The 22,364-nt window shown below is 40.7% G+C and overlaps 1 protein-coding gene across 5 annotated transcripts in view; it reads left to right on the forward strand.

Annotated features, from left to right (window-relative positions):
- The first annotated feature begins 2,569 nt into the window (after window positions 1-2,569).
- Window positions 2,570-22,364, forward strand: part of PTAC3 (plastid transcriptionally active 3) — a 461,439-nt gene continuing 441,644 nt past the window's right edge. For 3 of the 5 annotated variants that reach the window (XM_089383741.1, XM_089383742.1, XM_089383743.1), the window contains exon 1: window positions 2,570-3,220. In XM_089383741.1, the coding sequence (XP_089239867.1) occupies window positions 2,708-3,220 (513 nt within the window). In that variant the 5' untranslated portion in view covers window positions 2,570-2,707. The remainder of the gene's footprint in view (window positions 3,221-22,364) is intronic. The other 2 variants (XM_089383739.1, XM_089383740.1) reach the window with 1 other exon arrangement.

The raw sequence follows: 22,364 nt of genomic DNA on the forward strand, positions 1-22,364 counted from the left end.
CAACATTTTCGTTGATCTCCCAATGGTTTAACCAGGCCCTGGTGTCTTTATACCAACCTCGTTTGAGCCTTAGGTGGTTTTGGCTGGAATTTATAGCTAGCTGAGGAAGTCTATGGTCTCCTATGTTATTGAGTTTGTGCTTGCACAACAGAAGCCTAGTCATAGCTAGGCTCTCGATATGGGAAAGACCCACTTCTATAAGGAGAATAGGATAGGGTGTGTTGCTTTTAATTTTGAGGTTATACACTATAAAATGCTTTTGGATTTGCTCAATCTTTCTCCAGGATTCTCTAGAGATGCTACAACCCCAAACCTCACATCCATATAAGATAACCGGAGTGACTAAAGTTTCAAAGAGGAACTTCTTTCTATCCCACATTACGAGGTTTGCCGTTTTACAATTATTTTCAAGACCAAAATATGCTTTCCATCCCCTATTAATCCTTTTCTCAATGCTATAGTTCCAGTTGAGCTTGTGATGAATATCAATTCCTAGGTACTTGTAGGAAGACACTTCCTCCAGGTTACTATTGTCATACATAAAATTAGCGTAAGTGTCCTTCTTGGATTTGATAATCATAACTTTTGTTTTGTCAGTGTTAACAATCATACCCATGGTAGAACAGAAATCCTTAAGTAGTATAAGTTGCTTATCAAGATCAGATGGGCACCTTGCGAGAAGAACAATATCGTCAACGTAGAGAAGAAGGATGATGACTATCCCCGCTAAGATCGTGCCAACACATCATGCTTCCTCTAAACTTAGATTTTTATTGAAGTCAATTCCGAGGTATTTGTAATCCACAACTTCTTCCAAAATGCTGCCTTCAAAGTAGAACTTATGCTGGTTATGTTTTATTTTTTTAGAGAAAACCACTACTTTCGTTTTGCTAATATTGACTTGCATCCCCAGCCTTCTACAAAATGCTCAAGGGATAGTAAGTGCTCTTGCAAACCAAGAGCAAATTTAACAATTAGAATAAGGTCATCTGCATACAAAAGAAACCTTATAACAAACTTGCCCAAATGGATACCATCACCCACTTGCGAATTTAACCACTCCTCAAGCTTGTCGATATATAAACAAAAAAGGGTAGGAGACAATGGGCAACCTTGCTTGACCCTAATATCGCTTCTAAAACTTCCAGAAATGCTTGCTGAAGTTCCAATTTTGACTTTCACCTCTTCACACAACATAAGCACAACTGCTCTCAAATGTTTAGGAACCCCGAGTTCCTCCATTATGTGCCAAAGCTTATCCTAGGAACCGTGTCAAACGCTTTTCTGAAATCAACAAAGCAACAAAATACTTCTTCCTTTTTCTCCCAAACATTTTCAATGATGTGCCTTAAAGTTATACATTGACCAATTGTGGAATGTTTAGGTCTAAAACCTGCTTGCCCTTTAACACATTTATCTCTTTCTTGTGCCCACTTACTAATTTATTTTCTAGCATGCTTCCAAATAACTTTGCAAACAAGGGGTTTATCATTATGGTCATATAATTGGAGGGAATATTGACGTCACCACTCTTGAAAAGAAGTATTGGCATACTAGTTGTCCAATCTGTGGGGAACCCCTATTGTATGATGTTGTTGAATTTTTTTGTAATGTGAGGTGCAAGAATCTTTGAGCCACACTTTAGATACTCTGCTAGGAGTTCAACTAAGTCTTTTGCTTTTCCAACACCCAACTTCTTAATATCCATCTCTAGCTCTTGCATCGTGAAAAGTTTAGTATCAATGTTGACCAAGGGGGGAGGGTCAACCTTGGGATCCTGCGCATAGAGTTGTCTTGCATAGTCAAACCATTTAGAAGTTGTAATACCATTTTCAGTTTGCATCTTTCTCGGTTGAAGCTCCTTCCAAAATAATTTGGGATTATTTTTCCCAAGGAAGATTAGTTCTTCCCTCCTTGAAACCATGAAACCAACCTTTTTCTTTCTTAATATCTTCTTGTAAGCTTTGAACTCTATGTTATCCTTGTTTGACTCTTTCCACATTCTCCTTGCCTTTTTGCATTCTTCGTCAAACCAAACATTAACCAGAAAACAATTTGTTTCAAACTTCTTAATTTTTGCTCTTTTACACTCTGCAAGTGCGTTTTGAATTAAATATGTTAATTCATGATAAAAGTAATATTTCAAAAATATTTAATTTTATCTTTTTATTTGTGTTTTAAATTTTGTTAAGTTAAAAAATGATAAATGCCATTATCATTTTAATTTAGAATAATAAAATAAATGAAAATAAATCTATCTTAAATTTGATTGGGAAGTACTCCTCAATTTTTATTATAATACCATTATAAAAACATTAAAATACTTTTATAAAATAACATTAAAAAATAAAAATATTCACATAGATTAAAAAATGGACGCTAATAAATAAAAATAAAGAATATTCACATTGATTAAAAATTCGTCCGCAACAAATAAAAAATAAAGAATATTCACCGTGATTAAAAAACAAACTTAAACAATCTTAATTTCAATCCTTAATCGCCTAACCATCGACACTTTTCTATATGGGTTGACATTAATACTTCGAATGATATGTGTTATTCCTAACAGAAAGCCCACTATATAAAAATTAAGGGAGGCTACATGTTTACATCGAGTATTTATGTGTCCACTGGAACAGATAAGCTTATGCAGAGAAGTTCCTGCCTGCCTGTCCACTAAAGCCAGCTACATAAAAATCCATGTATGTTACAAATATACATTGAGTATATAAACTGGTCACTGGAACGGAGAAGCTTATGCAGAGGAGCCCCTGGTTGCCTGCCTCAGGAGCTTTGGGTCTCTTCAATGGCGTCCGCATTCAAAACCATGCCAGAGTTTGTGGCATGGAAACCAGTCCCTCCACGGCTTTCTCACTTCGGCACGTCAAAAACTTGCCATTATTTCAGTTCAAACCCATGGGCCGAAGGGAGAAAGAAATGGCGTTACAGCCTCAGGGCGGCCTCCACCTTGGGCACTGCAAATCAGTCCACAAATGGGGTCGCTGTCAAAAGCCCGAGGAAGAAGAGAGCTGCAGAAAAGGAAGCTAACTTGAGATTTGTTTTCTTGGAGGAATTAATGCAATGTGCCAGAAATGGAGACGCGAGAGGCGCAAGGGTAGCAATGGACGACATGGTGGTGGCGGGACTCAGGCCTGGACCTCGCTCCTTTCATGGCTTAATCGTCGCTCACACTATCGCCGGCGACGAACATGGAGCTGTAAGTAAAACCCAGTTGGCCTTTCTATTCCTTTTTAGACAATTCCGTTCTTCCATTTTTTGCAATGTAAGAGATAATGAAATCCTGAGACAAATGTCAGCATTTTATTCATATTACCAAATATTAAAGGTGAGAAGCAAAGTGATTTGTACCACAACACATACATTTATCTATTGGTTGTTAAGTCGGAATCGATGATGCTTGTCAATATGGAATTCGCGGTAGGCTATGTAACATGTATGGAGAAATAATTTCCAGTGGCGGTCGCTCAGGGCACCTATTCGATGGCGATTTTCAGTTTGGAATCTGCATTAGCAATGTATCATTATTATTATTTTTGCTCGAGGATTTGAACGGGCTGAAGTTTACATCATACTATATAACATGGAGATTGTCAATTGAACTGCTCTACATGGGCCAGTAGCTATATATATATATTTTGTTGTAAGTCAACATTCTATTCATTCAAAAAAAGATATACATTTGATACTTCAAAAAACATGTGGTTTCACCCCGACCAGGTTTGTTGATTAAAGTCTGCAGAAGGTAGCAAAAATACAAAAGAGATGCCAATAACAATGTCCACAAACGAGAGGGTCATAGGCTCCAATAGACAAACAAAACATAAAGAAAACCAGAGGACATACTAATCGTCTGAGGTGATAGAAGCTGGGTTATCTGGAGCAGTTCCTGGAGGAGGTGGAGGATGGAAGTTGCACTGAATGTGCCCTTTGAAGTGTGCCATCCAATTCTCTAGCTTTTCCACTTTCTCCACTAGATGGTTTTGTCCCCGCCAGACTACCACCACTCACTCCCTGACCTGGCACTGGAAGTAATGCATGCGATCCAATGTTGCCATCAGCTCGTCGTGCTTTTCTTGATTGATTCGTTTTGCTGCATCTACTGGTCCACCAAGGATTGGATTAGGCCTCGACAGTTTTCCAAGTAGCAGTGCTGCAATCCCTGTGGGTCCGAGGCGTCACAAGTTACAACGACCATCGTTTGAGTTGCATGAGCTCTCTTGCACCCACCACCCCTCCTAGAACCGAGAGTTCGAGTACCCCTCCTAGATGACAACCCTTCAAGAAGGCAAGAAACTCCAGGTATGAATCTAATGTTGTTAACAATAAGCAAGATGAATATTGTCTACCAACGGCCCTCTCTACTATTGCTCCCCCAGATTCGCTGGGAAATTGGCTTATTGATAGTGGTGCCTGAAGGCACTTCACTGGTTACAAAGAAGCTCTCTCCAATCTGATAGAAAAGGAGACCAACCTGGAAATTGTTCTTTGGGACAACGCAAAATATCCCGTGAAAGGCACAGGGAATGTCACTCTTCAATTGAATCAGGGTAATACAATTCATTTGCAAGAAGTCCTATATGTACCCGATCTCAAAAAGAATCTGGTGTTCGTTTCGGCAGTGGAGGACAAAGGCTACAAGGTAACCTTCATCGATGGCAAGGTACGTGTATGGAAAAAGAATTTTAAGGAAGCTTTCACTCTTGGGTTTCGAGTCGATTCATTATATCAGGTCGGAGGAAGTCCGCTGGATGTCATGTCTTGTGGCACATCACTTCAGTCCGAACTATGGCATCGGAGGTTTGCTCACCTTCATTATAAAGCTCTACCCAATGTAAGACAAATGGTGACAGGGATGCTTGAGTTCCGAGTAGAGCAAGAAGGTGTATGTCCTGGATGTGCCAAAGGAAAGCTCAAAAGGGGACGATTCCCCTCAAGCCAAAGCAAGACCTCCGATATATTGCAGTTGGTTCACTCAGACATATCTGGTATGATGCCTGTGAACTTTTCGGGAGGATATTTATATTACCTCACTTTTACAAATGATTATTCTCGCAAGACTTGGATATACTTCTTGAAAAAGAAGGATGAAGTGTTCACTTGGTTTTGTCACTTCAAAGCCTTGATCGAGAATCAAACCGAAAAGAAGATTGAAATCTTAAGGACTGATAATGGGACTGAGTATGAATCCAATGAGTTCCATGACTTTTGCAAAGAGGATGGCATTAAGAGGGAGACTACAACACCATATACTCTTGAGAAGAATGCTGTGGCGGAAAGGAAGAATCGTACGATTGTGGAAGCTGTTCGTGGTATGCTTCACGATCAAAGACTCCCGAAGTTTCTATGGGTCGAAGCTGCAAATACCACCGTATATGTGCAAAACCCACGCCCTCATCAAGCATTGGGTTCCAAGACTCCCGAAGAGATGTTCACTGGTAAGAAACCTGACGTATCTCATTTTAGAATGGAAGTCCGGTATATTTTCATGTGCCGAAGGAGAAGAGGAATAAATTGGGTGCATCTGGAAAGAAAGTAATCTTCGTGGGCTATAGCAAAAATACTAAGGCCTATAGAATCTATGTGGCTGGTCAAAGGGAAATCGAGATTAGCCATGATGTCACCTTTGACGAAGATATGGCTCTTAGCAAAGTTGACAATCTTCCTACTCAAAGGGGATCTAAAGAAGCTGACACCAGGGAACCAAAGGAAAAGGAAGATGAGACGATGCCCGATGTGGAAGAACCTATGGATCCTATTGATCCCCCTCCACAAGAGCCTTCCTCTTCTAGGAAGAGGCCTTCATGGCTTAGGGGGACACTTGATGATGCTGAAGGGCACATTACACCTAGGGGAACCTTCCGGGAAAGTAAGAAGCCGACCAGGTATCAAGGATACTTGACCATCATGAGCACGATCATCCAAAATGAGCCTTCGTCATTCGTAAAAGCTGTCAAGCATCAAGTATGGAAGGATGCTATGACTGAGGAATATGAGTCCATCATGAAAAACGATGTCTGGGATGTGGTCCCCAGACCCTAGGACAAAGCAGTTGTCACTTCGAAATGGCTTTACAAGATAAAGCATGCAGTTGATGGAAGTGCGGAAAAGTATAAGGCTCGTTTTGTCGCTCGTGGCTTCTCTCAGAAGGAAGGTATAAAATATAACGAGATATTTGCACCTGTTGTCTGATATACCACCATCCACTCGATCATAGCCCTTGCTGCTTTGCAAGGATGGAACCTACATCAGATGGATGTCAAGACTGCGTTCTTGCATGGTTCAATCAAAGAGGAGGTCTATGTGGAGCAACCCGAAGGATTTGAGATTCATGATCGAGAATCTCATGTGTGTAGGTTGAAGAAGGCCCTTTATGGGTTGAAGCAAGCACCTCGAGCGTGGTATGAGAGGATCGATAGCTACTTGATGAAGCTGGGATTCACTAGGAGTGAAGCCGATCCTAACCTTTACTTTAAGGTTGAAGATGACAATCCTCTCATACTGGTGCTGTACGTTGACAACCTCTTTCTAACAGGTGCAGACCCTCTCATTCACAAATGTAAGAGGGAGTTGGCTTCTGAATTTGAGATGAAGGACCTAGGACTGATGCACTATTTCCTAGGACTAGAAGTCTGGCAGAAGCTAGGGGAGATTTTCCTATCTCAAGGAAAATATGTGGTGAAGATATTGGAGAGATTCGGTATGGTGGATTGCAAGCCCGTGACTACCCCGATGGAGCTTGACTTCAAGAAGTTAAGTGGTAGTGCTGCCGGACCCGTTTTACGAAATGCTATCGAGTATCGTCAACTCATCGGAGCATTGATGTTCTTGGTGAACTCTTGTCCGGATATATGTTTTGCAGTCAACACGTTGAGTTAACATATGGTTGAGCCTCACCACTCACATTGGATTGGTGCCAAGAATCTGTTGAGATATCTTCGTGGCACAATCAATCATGGGTTGAGATACACTCCCAGAGATGTGAGACTACATGGATATACCGATGCTGATTGGGCAAGCAGTGTGGTGGACCGAAAGAGCACTTCCGGGTGCTGTTTCTCTTTGGGATCTACCTCAATATCCTGGATGAGGAGGAAGCAGAAGTCAGTGGCTTTGAGCACTGTCGAGGCAGAGTATATTGCTGCTAGTATGGCCTCTTGTGAGGCGGTCTGGTTGCGAAAGCTCTTCAGTGAGCTGTTTGGATTTACATTGGATACCATCATGATCTTGTGTGACAACCAGAGCAGGATTCGTTTATCAGAGAATCCCGTATTTCATGATCGCTACAAGCATATCGATATTAGGTACCACTATATTCGGGATATGGTGCAGCGGGGAGCAATAAGGCTCCAAGTTGGAGCCTCCAACATATCGGTACAGATGAATAGGTCGCCGACATTTTGACGAAGCCCCTGGGAAAGGTCAAATTCTTGACTTTCCGAGAACGACTTGGTGTCGTTTAGAGACCCTCTTATGAGGGTCGAGTATGATGTATTGAGCTTTGGGAGCTCCAGGGGGGCGTGGGGTACTTCTTGGAGCGACATGCGACCACAGGGCGACTCACCATCCCCTGGTGGTGCACTATGTACAGGGTGAAAGGTTCAACCTTCCCCTGTGACACCCCGTGGCGACTGTAGGACAGGATGATTAGTTCTCCTGTGGGCCAGGATGATTAGTTCTCCGTGGCAACTATGGAACAGGATGATTAGTTCTCCTGTGGGCCAGGATGATTAGTTCTCTTGTGGCCACTGGCGACTGTTGGATAGGATGATTCGTTCTCCTGTGGACAGGATGATTAGTTCTCCTGTTGAGGCATCCTACCCATGCAGTCTGGGACTCATGGGAAGTACCTCTCATCTGATCAATGAGTAGGGAAATGGGGTTAGGGACCATTAGTAGTACTATCGATGGACGCATCGTTGTATCTACCGTACTCCCTATGCTAGGATGACCTCCATTGATCTGGGATCAATGATACTGATCTGGGATCAGTGAGAGTGGTATGACACACTCTGAGATTGACTTCGAGTCAGTGGAGGCTAGTATGATACATCCTCGATCATTTCTTCTTCTTCATAGTTCGAGCAGAGTAGGGCCAAGCAGTGCAGGGCAGTGCATTTGATGGCTGGGATGGTAGCGACGGTTAGACGGATTGCAGATGGAGTTCTCCCTAGTTGAGAGGGAGTGTTAAAATTGGCAACTAGGGCCAAACTCCATGTGGTTCACCTCATTTATGGCAACTGATATTTTTCCTAGATTCCTCTTGTCGAGAGGTGTAGGATTGATCTAAAGATCATCCGATTTTGACAATTATTTATGGAGATATGAATTTATTTGTATTTACTTAACAAATTTTCAAGGTCGGCCAACAGTTAAATGTGTGGCACACATGCCCAGTGAATCATATAAATACAAGAGAGGTTGATTCATTTTCTCATCATCTCATCTCACTCATTCTTCTCTCTTTCTCCTTAGCTTTGGGTTATGCAAGGAGTAGCTCACACGTGGGAAGAAGGAGGACGCTGAAAGGAGGATGCAAAAGTTGCTGAAGGTCTCTTTGACCTGCGTTGACCAAGTGTTGACTCATCAAGGGTGCGGTTTTGGTGTCACTGCCTCTCCTAGGCAGGCCGCAGATTTTGGCACAAAAATCGAGGCAATCCGTCCACAGGTTTGACTACCGTTGACTGCCCTAGTTTTGGGCAGCAGGTTGACTTCAGTCAACAACAGTTTGACTGTGTTTTTGGGGCTGTTCAAAGGTTGTTTCTTCAGGTTGTTCGAGGGCTAGTTGCTTGGAAATTGACCAAGTATATTGGAGGTCAATTTCAACTCATTTGACCAAGTTTGACTTTGCTGATTTAGGGTTTGCTGCTGCTGATATAAAATTGCAGAATTCTGATTTTGTACTATTTCTCTTTGTTGAACTATTGAAGATAAAAGAAGATTTGATCAAAGGGTTTGCCCGCATTGGGGTTTGTCCCTGGCTAGCCGCCACATCTTGTGTCTCTTGTCTTGGATTGTTTTCTATTGATCGTTTAATGTTCTATCTACACTTTACTTTATGTATATGTGATTGCTAATCTATGGCTAATAAGAAGAAAATAAGTAAACCGCTCTAAGCATAGAACATACGATAATTTAACAAGTTACACACAAGATCTCAACAATGGAAACAAAATGCCAGTAGGATCATAAATAGACAACCAAACAAGAAACAAATATTTACGCCGGGAATGTTAATTTTTAGGGCTTGATTGTTCTTTGCTGTCGATAATTGCATTTTCAATTTTTTTCATCATTCACACATTACATTCACCCCATTACATCATATCATCATTAGTAATTATGTAGAGAGAACAATAACGTCAACAATGCAATGGAATAGTAACATAACAACAAAAGGAAAACATGCACAAATAAAAACACTATAATTTAGGTCAGAGACCAGGGTAAAACCCCACAAGGGGGAAAACCCAACCAAATTCTTCTTCTATTAGATATTCATCAAATGTTTAGCTAAGATGAATAGTAGAATATCATGAGACATAAGTCTTTCATCATAAATCACATTAGGCCACCTACGGCCAATCCAAGATCATACTAGATTCCACGCATCACTATCACAACCACACATCTCTGTCATATAGGCAATGTTACTTACCACTGTTAGTGTGGCACTGTCACATCATCATTATCAAAGAGACATTGTTACAACATCACTGATATTTAGATCACTGTCATCAAGGTTACAATTGACATTGTCATATTAGTTGAAATGCGTAACTAGGTTTGATCTTCATAAATATGAAATGTACTCTTGATTCTTGCATATTTTTTAATGTGGTTCACGATCACTAGGTGACCGCTACATGCACGGGAAAATCCAAGCAGATCAACCCGAAGGGATTTACTCACCGGCCAAACTAGCAAGGCCTAACCCTAAGGGCATCGAGGAGATTTGACCCCGTGACCTCCCGGTTGGCAAGGTACTTAGCAACGAGAACTCGACCATCAAACTATCCCTTGGGACTATTGATTCTTGTATATTATAAAAAGAAAAGGAAAAAATATTATTATTATTTTTGTAGCATGGGTTTCATGCTCAAGGTCAATTTTATTTATAGGTCAAACACCCATTGAGTGCTTCTGGGGTTTGTCATAGAGTCAAGAAGTCAATTGAATCATTGTCATATATGAAAGATCCCATTGGGCACTTTCTATCATGTAAAGAAAATTTATGTAAGTCATTTTGAGTCATAAAGGACCCTCCAAAATCAAGTCAACCTAGCTGTAACAAGCCGGCCTTCAAGGGATGACAAGTTGGCCTCATAAGGGCCATTTGACCACCATGATAAGCATATATATAAGAGGTACTTGACCTCATTTGGAAGGCATCTAATCAGCTTGTGGAAGACCAAGAAAAGAAGACCTAGAAAGAGCGAAGAAGAGGAGACTACAAGGAAGAGAGTCAAAGTTTTTGGTAGCTTGTTTTTTGGCTACACATTCCACACATGCGAAGATTCTAGGGCATATATTGTAGTCACAAATATGAAATTTCAGACCTCTCATCAAGTCAAATTTTGGTGTCACAAAGATCTACTATCCAAACCGAATTGCCAAGTAAGAAGAACTACTCCTAGCTAAGAAGAAAGGAGGTCGAATTCACAATTATTTTGTCACACGTGCCAATCTAGGGTTTCTGCAGTGCAAGCCGAAAGTTGCAGGTAAGGGAGGCCGAAAATTACAGTCATAATTGCAGGTCTGAAACTGAGATCAAAGAAGAAGTTGCAATTGTTGTGAATCAAGTTTGACTTGGGTTGACTTAGTGAAGGACAAGCTCATTAAAGGAGAGGTTGACTTGGTCTTGGAGGAGCCTTGGTCTTGGGTCTTAGGTCTTGGAATTCGTCATTTAAAGATTTTATATGAAGAGAAGAATTCTTGTGGGTTTTCCTCTCAAGAGAAGAGGTTTTGGCCCTGGCTATCAACCTACATTTTGTGTCCTCTTGTCTCATTGATCTTTATTGTTTGGTAGCTGTTTGATGATAAGAACATAATAATAATCAAGTAAAAGAAGAAGCTAACTACAAGTACATCAAGTTAAATAAAAGAACATCACACACAGTTATCAAAGCAAGACAAATCACCTAATTAAGTTGCCCATGGATTTCTCAACAATATCTAGGTCAAAGATCACTAACATCTCAATTGTTACTATTATCAAAGGTTGTAGCCATGTCAAGGACACTGTCATATCAAGATTTCTACCATACATCAATCAAGGGCACTGTCATATTGAAGGTTATTGTTATTGAATATTGCTATCATTGTTATCAACGTACATTTTGTGTCCTCTTGTCTCATTGATTTTATTGTTTGGTAGTTGTTTGATGATAAGAACATAATAATAATCAAGTAAAAGGAGAAGCTAACTACAAGTACATCAAGTTAAATAAAAGGACATCACAATCAGTTATCAAAGCAAGAGAAATCACCTAATTAAGCTGCCCCTGGATTTCTCAACAATATCTAGGTCCAAGATCACTTGCATCTCAAATGTTACTGTTATCAAAGGTTGCAGCCATGTCAAGGACACTCCCATATCAAGATTGCTACCATACATCAATCAAGGGTATTGTCATATCGAAGGTTACTATTATTGTATATTGCTATCATTGTCACCAGAATTACTGATATTACTATCATCAAGAGTGATGTCCCTGATGTAAGGGATTTTGAGATAGCTTACTATTACAATCATGAGAATTGTTATACATTATTGTGTCTATCAAATATACACATCATGTTGACATTTAGAGACATAGTCATACATCTTGTCATAGATGTTACTGCCATATCAAGATCATATATTAAGGTTGTAGCCATACCTCAAGGTCACTGCCACATTTATTAACTGTCATATCAATGCTTCATCGTAACATTGCTATACAAAGCAGGTATAACACTGATACCATATATCACTGAGATGATATATATAGAGAGAGAACATATGTGTGCCAAGGATAATAGTCACGAGTCACAGAAGAATCGACGAACCAAAGATCTCAGAACCATCGTAATATATGTGCCATAGAGGTTATGCGAGTCATCGAGCCACCTCAAAGCCACTGTGGTATAGAGGGTATGAGAGCCATCTAGCCATTGTATTATGTGGGCCATTGAACCATTGTGTTTTGCGTGCCATAGAGGATATACGGGCCATCGAAAATCTAGCAACGAGCCACAACATTATGCGAGAGCCACTGTGTGAATCAATAGGGATGTGAACTACTGAGAGAATAGTGTTTGCCATGCTGTAAATGAACAGAATGAGCCACTCTGTGATAGAATGTGAGCTATATAAATAATGCAAGTCACCGTGGAGAATTTGTAACAACCCACCTAAACTAAAACTTTATATTAGTGGATTAGTTTAGGTGGGTTGTTACAGAATTCAAGTCTTAGAAATAATGTCATCCAATAGAAATCGAGCCATAGTTAATGTGATGTAGAGATTGAACCACTATAGAGTGCCTTCAAAGAATGCAAGCCACATAAAGGAGGGATACAAACCATAGAATGCCAACCTCAAACATATACGAACCAATGTAGAATGTGAGCCTCATAAAGTATATAATCGAGCCACAGAAGTATGGTTCGAGCTATTTGAGATAATGCAGGCCTCCTTTATAAAGTATATAATCGAGCCACAGAAGTATGGTTCGAGCTATTTGAGATAATGCAGGCCTCCTTTATATAGATTCTCCCTTGACCGAGTGGGTGACCTTTATCGGAGTCAACTTGAAACATTTGGAGGGAAATATATTTAATGTCAAACTTTGCTTATTTTAAAATTTATATATATTTTTACAAATGCGTTTATGATTACTTGCCCAAGTGCCAAATTTATCAATAATAATTCTTTTGTCCAATTTATAATTCTTCCTTTTTGGGGCAAGGTGGACTTTTCCTTTGGGGCAGTAGGGGTTCCCTTTGGAAAATTCATCCCAAAGTTGCCCAAATTTCAACAGGGAAAACCCACTTGGGGGAAAAAATCAACAACCTTTTAGAGAAATTCTTTAGTTCAACAAGAGATACATCTAATTCTTCTAGTCAAATTCAAAGTCAAACTGACCAACAATATAGCCCTAGTCAACCCCGGTCAAACTGCCCTCTTGTCAAGTCATTAGGCCGCCCAACAAACTTTGCTTGATCTGATTTGCTAGGGAAAAATTTCAGCCTTCTTCTGCACCTAGAAAAACTCGGACTTGCTGCCAGAAGTGCCCAGAAACTTCACACGTGCAAAACTGCAGAAGAATGCCACACGTGCGAGGTCAAACAAGAGATAAAAACTTGGTCAACTGCTGGAGGACTTCGGCCTTCTTCTTTTTCCTCTTCTTCGATTAATGAATAGAAAGATCCTTGCTTGTATGTGATCCGAAATTGTGCTTGGAGGAGGTCGAATGCCTTATATATAGACATCTGGTTGGCTGAATGGGTGTCTCTCTGCTTGGGGCCGACTTGACTTGAAGGAGGGTCGACTTGACTTTATTTGGAGCTAAAACTTCAAATTCAAAATTTTCTTTTGAAGTTGACATAAAGAACATGTCTTATATTTTTCATTATATATATTTCAAGGGTTAAAATGACATGAAGAACATGTCTTACATAATTCAAGGGCTAAAATATTAATTATGAAGATCAACCATAGCTATAAAATTCAACCAAAGGTAGGTTAGTAAGATTGAAGAATGCAACTAGTATGAATACAATGTGGGAGTGCAAGCGCAACTCCTAGAAAATGTCAAAAGCAACTTAAAGATAGAAACTTGTAGTGGTACAAGTTACAACCTCAAAATACATGTATATAACCATGACAAATGTACAATGCTGCAAAATACTAAGTTTTTCCAAGATTGGAAAATTGGACAATGTCAAGAGAGAGAGATTTGATAATGAAGCCAATGTTGCTAAGGTCTCATGGGTCTTGATGGTCAAGGGCGAGGGGAGTGAGTCGAGCACTAGCTCATTATTAGAGTCCTTTGGAACCATGGGGGGTATGGTTGTATGATCATGGGGGGATGTATAAGCAAGGGATACTCCTAGCATCTAAAGTAGAAAGAAAGGAATGTTGGAATTTAGTAGCCATGGTTAGCATTTTCTTTTTTTTGCTTAAGCGAGAGTGGTACCTTCTATTCTATTAATTAAAAGTTACATAATTGTACATAAAGAACAAAGGCGGTGTGGCCCACCAAACTGACAAACCAACACCAACCTTTGTTACCGAGCCAACATTACATATCCTGGGCCGAGGGCCCACAAAACAATACTATCTCTTTTCCGAAGACCGAGCGATCTTGCTCCATAGATCAAATGGTTATAAAGCATTTCGGGTGGCCAACATGCACACCCTTTAACCAATAAATCGGACCCGATAAGACCATTGAACCACATTTAAAAGTCATTTCGGGTCCGTTTGGGGAGTTAACCCCCGAGCACCTTATCTGCCCGAAATCCACCATAAGCGCATGATTCCAGGATGACAGAGCAACAAACACGTAACTTAACCTTCTTATCGGACCCGAAGCTTGATAAAAATCCGGCCTAAGAAATTTCAGGTCCGATTCAATTGTTAAAGTTCTTGTTGTTGTCCTCGCGAAATCCATGGGATTGCTGCGATTGCGCCAACTTGCCACCATTTTAAAAGAGTCCAAGGCCCAAAAACTTAAAAGGCCCTTCTTAATGTTATGAGGGTCCATGCGAATACTAGGCCTGTTTATAATTTCCCACCCAAGAACCATGATTGTGTATAGTTCCGGGAGCATTTTCCCGCCCGAAAACCATATGCAGACTGTAGAGGGGTATCTGACCTCCTGCTCGCACTTTGCCATGTATTGTCTTCCCCTGTGGACCAAAAATCCTCTGTATCCATCAGTCTTCATCCTACCTATTTTCCTTGCTTTGATAGAACTCTCTGTCTAAGGCCGCCTGTTTGGAGCATTCTTCCCGCAGCCGTCCTTGGGGAGTCCTTATCCAGTCATATCTTATGTTGCTTTTGGAACAGAGCACACCTTCGTTTGCCAAAATATCCACCAATCTGTTGGCTGTTCTGTGCACATGGATAAAACTAAGGGTTCTCATGGTTTGCAAGTGTGATTGAATACGTTGATAAACTTGCAGTAACCTCCAGTGCCTCGACACTTTCTCTAGTGCTGAGCCATTGCCAATTCTCTTGACCGAATTAATTATCAATTCAGAATCAACTTCAATTATGGTGTTGTGTAAATTTGAGTCCCTCAAGATTTCTAGGCAATGCTCCATGGCCATGAGCTCTGCCATATTATTGGTGGCCCTCCCCAAGTAACCGTGAAAGATGGTTTGTATGAAACCCTTTTCATCTCTTATGACTCCTCCATAACTAGCTATACCAGGGTTTCCTTTTGAGGCTCCATCTATATTACATTTCATAAAACCCTGTGGTGGAGGTTGCCAGAATTCCTTATCAGCTGTGATATGACTAACCGTCTTGTTTATGCCCTGGGGGCAAAGCCCCTACAGTCCCAAATTAAGAAGAATCTGCTCATCCTGAACTTGAGGCTGGTTTTCAGGGGGGGTTTTTATGAGGGCTCCTACAATCTCTTTGATCTGACTTAAAATCTGAGCCATGATGCTCTGGGGTGATCCAAACTTGTTCTTGAAGATTCTGTTGTTGCGTTCTTTCCATACATCCCAGATTATAAAGCCTGGAACCAAAGCCCACGCTTTGTTGATTATTTCATTTGCAGAGAAATTTTTCCTCCAATTCCTCAAAGTACTGGTGATACTTCCCATGTCCCTGTCTGTTTGTCTAAAGATTGATGCCATCCAATTCCACAAGATGGAGGTGAATGGGTAGAGGTTGAGGAGGTGTTCCATAGTTTCTTCTTGTGATTCACATAGCTGGCATCTAGATGGACCGGCTACCCCTCTTTTCCTAAGGTTTTCCCAAGTCAGAATCTTTTTATGCTACACTAACCACATAAATAGTTTGATTTTCATCCAGTTTTGGTTCTGCCATAGGTCCTTCCATACCTTATCCGGGTTTGGGAAGTCAAGCCCCAGTGCTATTCGTTTGGCCTCTTTGAGGTTAAAGTTTCCTTCATCATTTTTACCCCATCTTAGTTGGTCTGAAGATGTTGATTTCAGAATCTTTCTCTGTTCCAAGATGACTGTAAGAGCTTCTGCCTGGGCTTTCAACGGAGAATCATCACTGTATACAAGGCTCTTCCATATTCTCCATTTTCCATTACTTTTGTCCTGATCCCAAAAGTCCTTTACTTTGAGTAACCCTTTGTCATCAGTATCATACTTGAGATTGGCAAATTCTTCTTTTAACAGTTTAGGTTCCTGTTGCCAATTATCTTCCCAGAACCAAGCAAGGTCTCCATCTCTGATCTCCTAGAAACTGTGTTCCTGAACTAAGGCCCTATTTTCCCAAGCTTTGTTCCAAATGTGGGAGCCTTTGATGAGTCCAGACATCCTGATGTAGTCCCTTTCTTGCCAGTTGTTTGCATATTTCTGTTTCCATACTTTGGCCCAAGGGGAAACTGATTCTTTTAGCCATCTCCACCATAGTTTTGCCCCCAAGACTTTGTTTAGTGTTTCGGGGTCATCAAGTCCCAAACCTCCGTGTATCTTTGGTTTACATATCTTATCCCAGGCTACCAAAGCCCATTTCTTTTTCTCTTCCCCCTTGCCCCAAAGAAAGTCCCTTTGGATATTTCTGATGCTTTGCATTACTTCTTTAGGAGCTGGAAGGGCTGAAAGCATAAAGATGGGGACAGTTTGAAGGATAGCTTTTGTAAGCACTAGCCTTCCTGCTAAATTTAAAGATCTGCTTGTCCATTTCCGGATTTTGTCTTGAAGTTTATTAATAACCGGCTCCCAAACTGCCTTGCTCAAAGGTTTGTCTGTCAGAGGTACTCCCAAATATTTGGAGGGTAGCATATCCCTTTGGAAGCCTAGAATTCTAGTGAGGTTTCTCTGAATAGCAATATCAGTATTGAAAAAGAAAATTTTTGATTTTCTTAGGCTTACCTTTGTCCCCGCAGCCAGAGCAAAGTCGTTCAGGATTTTCTTGAAGGCTTGCGCTTCCTTGACCGTGGGTGTACCCTGCAGCATGGTGTCGTCCACAAATTGTTGATGGGACAAGGCCTCCCCATTTAAAGTGAGTTTGAGACCCTGGATTTTGCCTTCTTCTTTAGCATATTTAATCGCATTGCCTAGCCCTTCCATCATGAGAATAAAGAGGAAGGGTGAGAGCGGATCTCCTTGCCTGAGTCCTCTCGAGGGCTTAAAAGTCTTGGATGGTGAGCCATTTAGCAGGATTGAAAAACTTGGGGTGGTTACAAGGGCCATTACCCATCTAATCCAGTTATGGTCAAAGCCATATGCTATCAATACTTTCTTGATGTAAGCCCAACTCAGCTTATCATAAGCCTTTTCTAGGTCAAGCTAAATGATCATACCTGCCTGCTTATTGCTCTTAAGAGAGTGAACCACCTCATGAGCTTGAATGATGTTATTAAGAATTTTCCTGCCTTCCACATATCCAGTTTGCTCCTCAGATACTAGAGTTGGGAGTAGGGGCTTAAGTCTGTTCACAATTACTTTTGAAATAATTTTATACACCACGTTGCATAATGCTATGGGTCTAAATCTGTCTGGTGTGATGGCATTCTCCTGCTTTGGAATCAGGGCTATGAAAGAGGTGTTGAGCGCCTTTAGAACAGTTTTGTTTTTCCTTGAGTCCTCCACCACATCAAGGATATCTTGCTTGACTATTTCCCAGCATGCTTTGAAGAAGTCAACGTTGAAACCATCTGGCCCTGGAGCTTTCCCATTTTGCATTTCTTTGATGACTTCGCTGATTTCCTCTTCATTCACTGGCCTGTTAAGATTATAGTTGTCTTCTCTTGTCACTAGCTTGGGAATGTGTTTTGTGAATTCCTTGATGAATTGAGATCTGTCTATGAGAGGCTCCTTGGCTATGCCTTGGAAATGTTGAACCAGAACAGTTTCTATTTCTTGATGTGTAGTGAACTGGTTTCCTTGAGTATCTTTGATTTTTGTAATCCTGTTATGCGACCTATGATCCATGGTAGATTTGTGAAAAAACCTTGTATTCCTTTCTCCTTCTTTTAGCCATTGAACCCTCGATTTTTGTTTCTAGAAAATCTCCTCTTGCTTGCATAAGTCTTCCCATTCTTGTTGAACATAATCCGCTTGATCCTTACTCTCCTCGGTGAAGCCCTCTGAAATGAGGGTTTGGTTAATTTCTTGTAGTTTCCATTCTGCTGCTTTTTTGGCTTCGAATATATTGCCAAATTCATTCTTGTTCCAAACTTTAAGCCTTTGTTTGACATGTTTCAATCTCTGATGTAGAAGGAACATTTTAGTACCCTGAGCTTGCGTATCTTCTGTCCACCATCTTTCAATGTTGCTGATGAAGTCAGGATGGCTAAGCCAAATGTTTTCAAACCTGAAAGGTCTATTTCTTGGAGTTCCTATAAAGGACGCTTCAAGTTGAATAGGCCAGTGGTCTGAGCCTCCAAAAGGAAGTATCATTGCTACCAAGTTATGGCCTGTGAGGATAAGGTCCTCCGAGATAATGAATCTATCAAGTTTAGAGGCCACTTGAGACTCTTCTCCTCTCTTATTGTTCCAGGTAAAGATGCCATTACTTGTCTCTGTATCTACAAGCTTCATATTGTTTATGAAATTCTGAAATGCTATAGAATCTCTGCCTAGTAATCTGGTCCCCCTTTTTTTTCCAATGAGGTTAGAAGTTTGAGTTTTTCTTCCGGCTTTTGTGGACCATACACATTTGTGAGCAAATAAACTTCCTTGTCTCCCAAAGGTTGGATGACCACTGATAAATAGTTCTTGGATGCTTCAACATCTAGGATACCAAGTTTCTGAGGGTTCTAGAGTGTGAGAATTCCTCCAGCTGCTTTGTCTGCTTTAACTTCTATATTCATATTTGATAAGCCATTTGCTGTGTATCTCTCGTATTTCGTCTACTGAACATTTTGTTTCCTGGATGAAAATCATGTCTGGTTTTTCTTCTTTCATTCTATTGCTAAGATTTCTTTGTTTCCTTTTACTTCCTAGACCCCTAATGTTCCATGTTGTGAGCTTCATTAAGAAAGATTTGTAAATGAGTAACTAGTTAGGTCTTTCATCTTACCTGAATTGATCATGAGTTTTCCACACTCTATCAGCAACTCATTCTGTTTTTTCCTACCCCTTTTCCTGCCTGGGTTCCTAGGAGCTAGTCCCAATGTTGCTTTCATTGTTTTAACCCCTTCATTGTCCTGACTGTCATGGTTTCTTTTGACCCCTGTACCTTTTGCCTGAGTTCTCCATAGGAATAGCTGTTGCACCCTATTAAACTCCTCTTGAGGTAGCGAATCCATTCCTTTAGTAGTTCCCTGCTCCAGGAACTTTTCCAGATCTAGATGCTCCCTATCCAAGATATCCTGCAGTTCATGATCCTCTGTTCCCACCTCGCTCGGGGTCATTTCTTGGTCCTTATCAAGTTCCATAGTATTCAGCAGATCCTCCATTTTTTGGTTGTTTTCGGGTAAATCCTCCATGCTATCTTCCTTTTCCTTCTCTGCAGTGTTGTCCTCCAGTATCTGGTTCGTTTTATCATGCTTCTCTTCTTCTTCTAATATCTTGAACCTATTCTAACTAAACTGCTTTTCCTCACTGACTTTCTTCTGGTTCCTTCTCCCTCCTTTACCTCTGCTCCCCACTTTGTTAAAGCTTTCGGTTTCTTTCCCTGAGGTTGCTTTAGTTCTGCTTTCCATTTTGTTTAAGGGGTAGTCTCTGAATAGATGCCCGTGTTCATGGCATTTGCGGCATCTGAAAGGAACATGCTCATAATCCACCGCTTGCACCCAGTCTTCATCAAAAACCTCTAGAATTATTTCATCCGGTAGAGCTCCTGAAAGGTCCATCTCTACGCAGATACGGGCAAAGGAGGTGTATTTTCCTCGCATTGTGGCCTCTGATATTTTTAAAAAATGCCCTAACTTGTTTCCTATGGCTTTTAATGATTCTGGCTGCTAATAATCGAGAGGTAGGGAATAGAGCCTTACCTAGACCAGGACCGAAGTGAATGTTTCACGCTCCGGTACAAAATTCATCGCCCAAGGCCGCATATAGAGGCCTGTAGTAGCATAGAAGTAAGACCCTCCTTCAAACACCCTGTCTTTATCCTCTATGTTTGTAAAAACTACAGTAAAGAAACCCTTGGATCCAAGGTACAAATCTATATCCCCCTTAGGTTTCCAATGATTCTTTATCCATGCATTTAAGGCCTTCTCCGTTGGCCATAACCCCATGAATTTACAAATAACTGCATAAGCCGCCATATGTTCCGATTTTTTCCTTGCGCCAATATTATCCTGATAATGATTAATGCAACATTGGTTGGGACTCGATTAGCAAATGAGTACACTTTGGAGTGTTTTTTTTATCTGGTTAATTATCCCTTCTTTTTCAAAGGCGGAGTTACCACCCACTAGGGGGAAGTCAGCAATGCCATAGGGGAAGACATAGCATGAAACAAACAATGCTAAGAATAGACATGGCCGTCCACACCCACGGGGATCTAAGAGAAACTTTCACAAGATAACACACACCCACATGGCTTTATAGGCTATTGTGCACATCCTTTGGGCTTGTATGGTGAGGCCGAAAGTTCTAGAGTACCCTTACTGAAAGAGGGGTAGCGCATAGTATGTGCCACTGCCTACTTTCGGTTCTTGTTCCTCATTATTGGTATATTTTTGTGACAACATCACCATTGCAATAAAAAATGGAACCAAAAGAATAAACCCTATATGATCATGCTTCTTGAGAATAACTTATTGCCTGCAATAAAATGATGGAGAAGGGGAAATGGGAAAAAGTAGAAGAAAAGAATATTCAAGCTTTTAACATAGAAAATATACCAGTTTACAATACATGGAAACAAAATTTAAAAATAAATAAGAATGGGCTTTAGAGCCTACTATCTCTTCAGTTTTTCAGTGGTGGTTGAATGTAACCATGGAAAACCTTCAATCTCCTTGCTAAGCTCTCACAAATGGCAACTTTCGATCTCCCTTCCAAGCTCTCACAAATCTGCTCCTCTAGCAAGAAGCTCACTGAAAACCTTCGCAAAGATGAGTGAAATCTCTGAAATGAGAAATGAAATGCTAGAAAAATGGAGTGGGTGAGTGTCTTAATCTATTGAGGAACCCAAGCCATTCCTTAAGCCTGCTTTTGGAACCTTGCATTGCTTCTAGAGGCAAGAAAATTTTTCAATTTTGCCTCACCACATGGGATCGCTCAAGGATCATTCATTCAGGGAGCCTTTTTTTTTAAGTTCCCAGGAGCATTTCAGGAGTGTCCTGGGAGTGCCTTGGGAGTGTATTGAAAGTGTTGCTCCATGAATGCTTCCCACAAAGAAAGGGAGCATGCTCTTGGAATTGCTTCCCTGAGAGTGTTCAGGAAGCATGTTGCCCCTTGAGTGCTCCCTGAATATTACCCATAGAGGCAGGGAGTGAGTTCAGGGAGCAGGGAGTGTACTCTAAAAATTCACTGACATGAGGGTGTGCTCAAGAAGCACATTCCCAAGGGTGCTTCCAGAATGTTCCCTTTGGGAGCATGCTTCGGAAGCAAGGCACTCGGGGTGGTTGGATGGGCGAAGGGGGGTGAGTGCATGCTTTGGGAGTGAAGCACTTGGGGTGGTTGTGGGGGGGAGCGGTGCTCCCTTGCAACATAGGTCAGACATTTGGGTTAATCATTATACGTATTAATTTTATGTCTACGACTCTGTAGTCTGCATTGTATTATTCCTTTTAAGGTTGTCGTGTAGGTCACCTTCACTATTGCTTTAGCCTTTATGACTTTACTGGGTGGTGTATTTTTTGCTGCTTTCAGCAAATACTGGTTTGCTGTTTTTCTTTAACTATACATTAGATTTTACAACAAACTATCCCGGATATTGTTATTTTGTCAAGTTTGATATTGTTTTAGCCTTCAGTACTCTACTGGATGGTCTATTTTTTGCTACTTACAACAAAATACTGGTTTGCGATTGCTCTTAATCTATTTTTTATGTTTTACAAAAAGCTATCTCAGCAAGTGTGGTATCTCTCAGGTACATATTATCATGTAATAATATAATCATTAACATTTGTATTGTATACTTTTTGTTTTCTTTTACAATGCCATAGAGGTGAAGTTCAATATTTTTAAGATGTGATTCATTGTGACTTAACATTGCATTACTTATTTGATATTGTTATTGTTCA

Source organism: Pinus tabuliformis, chromosome Q (genome assembly GCF_031772625.1).
Source record: "Pinus tabuliformis cultivar Carrire ecotype Pingquan chromosome Q, CPIR1, whole genome shotgun sequence".
NCBI lineage: Eukaryota > Viridiplantae > Streptophyta > Pinopsida > Pinales > Pinaceae > Pinus > Pinus tabuliformis.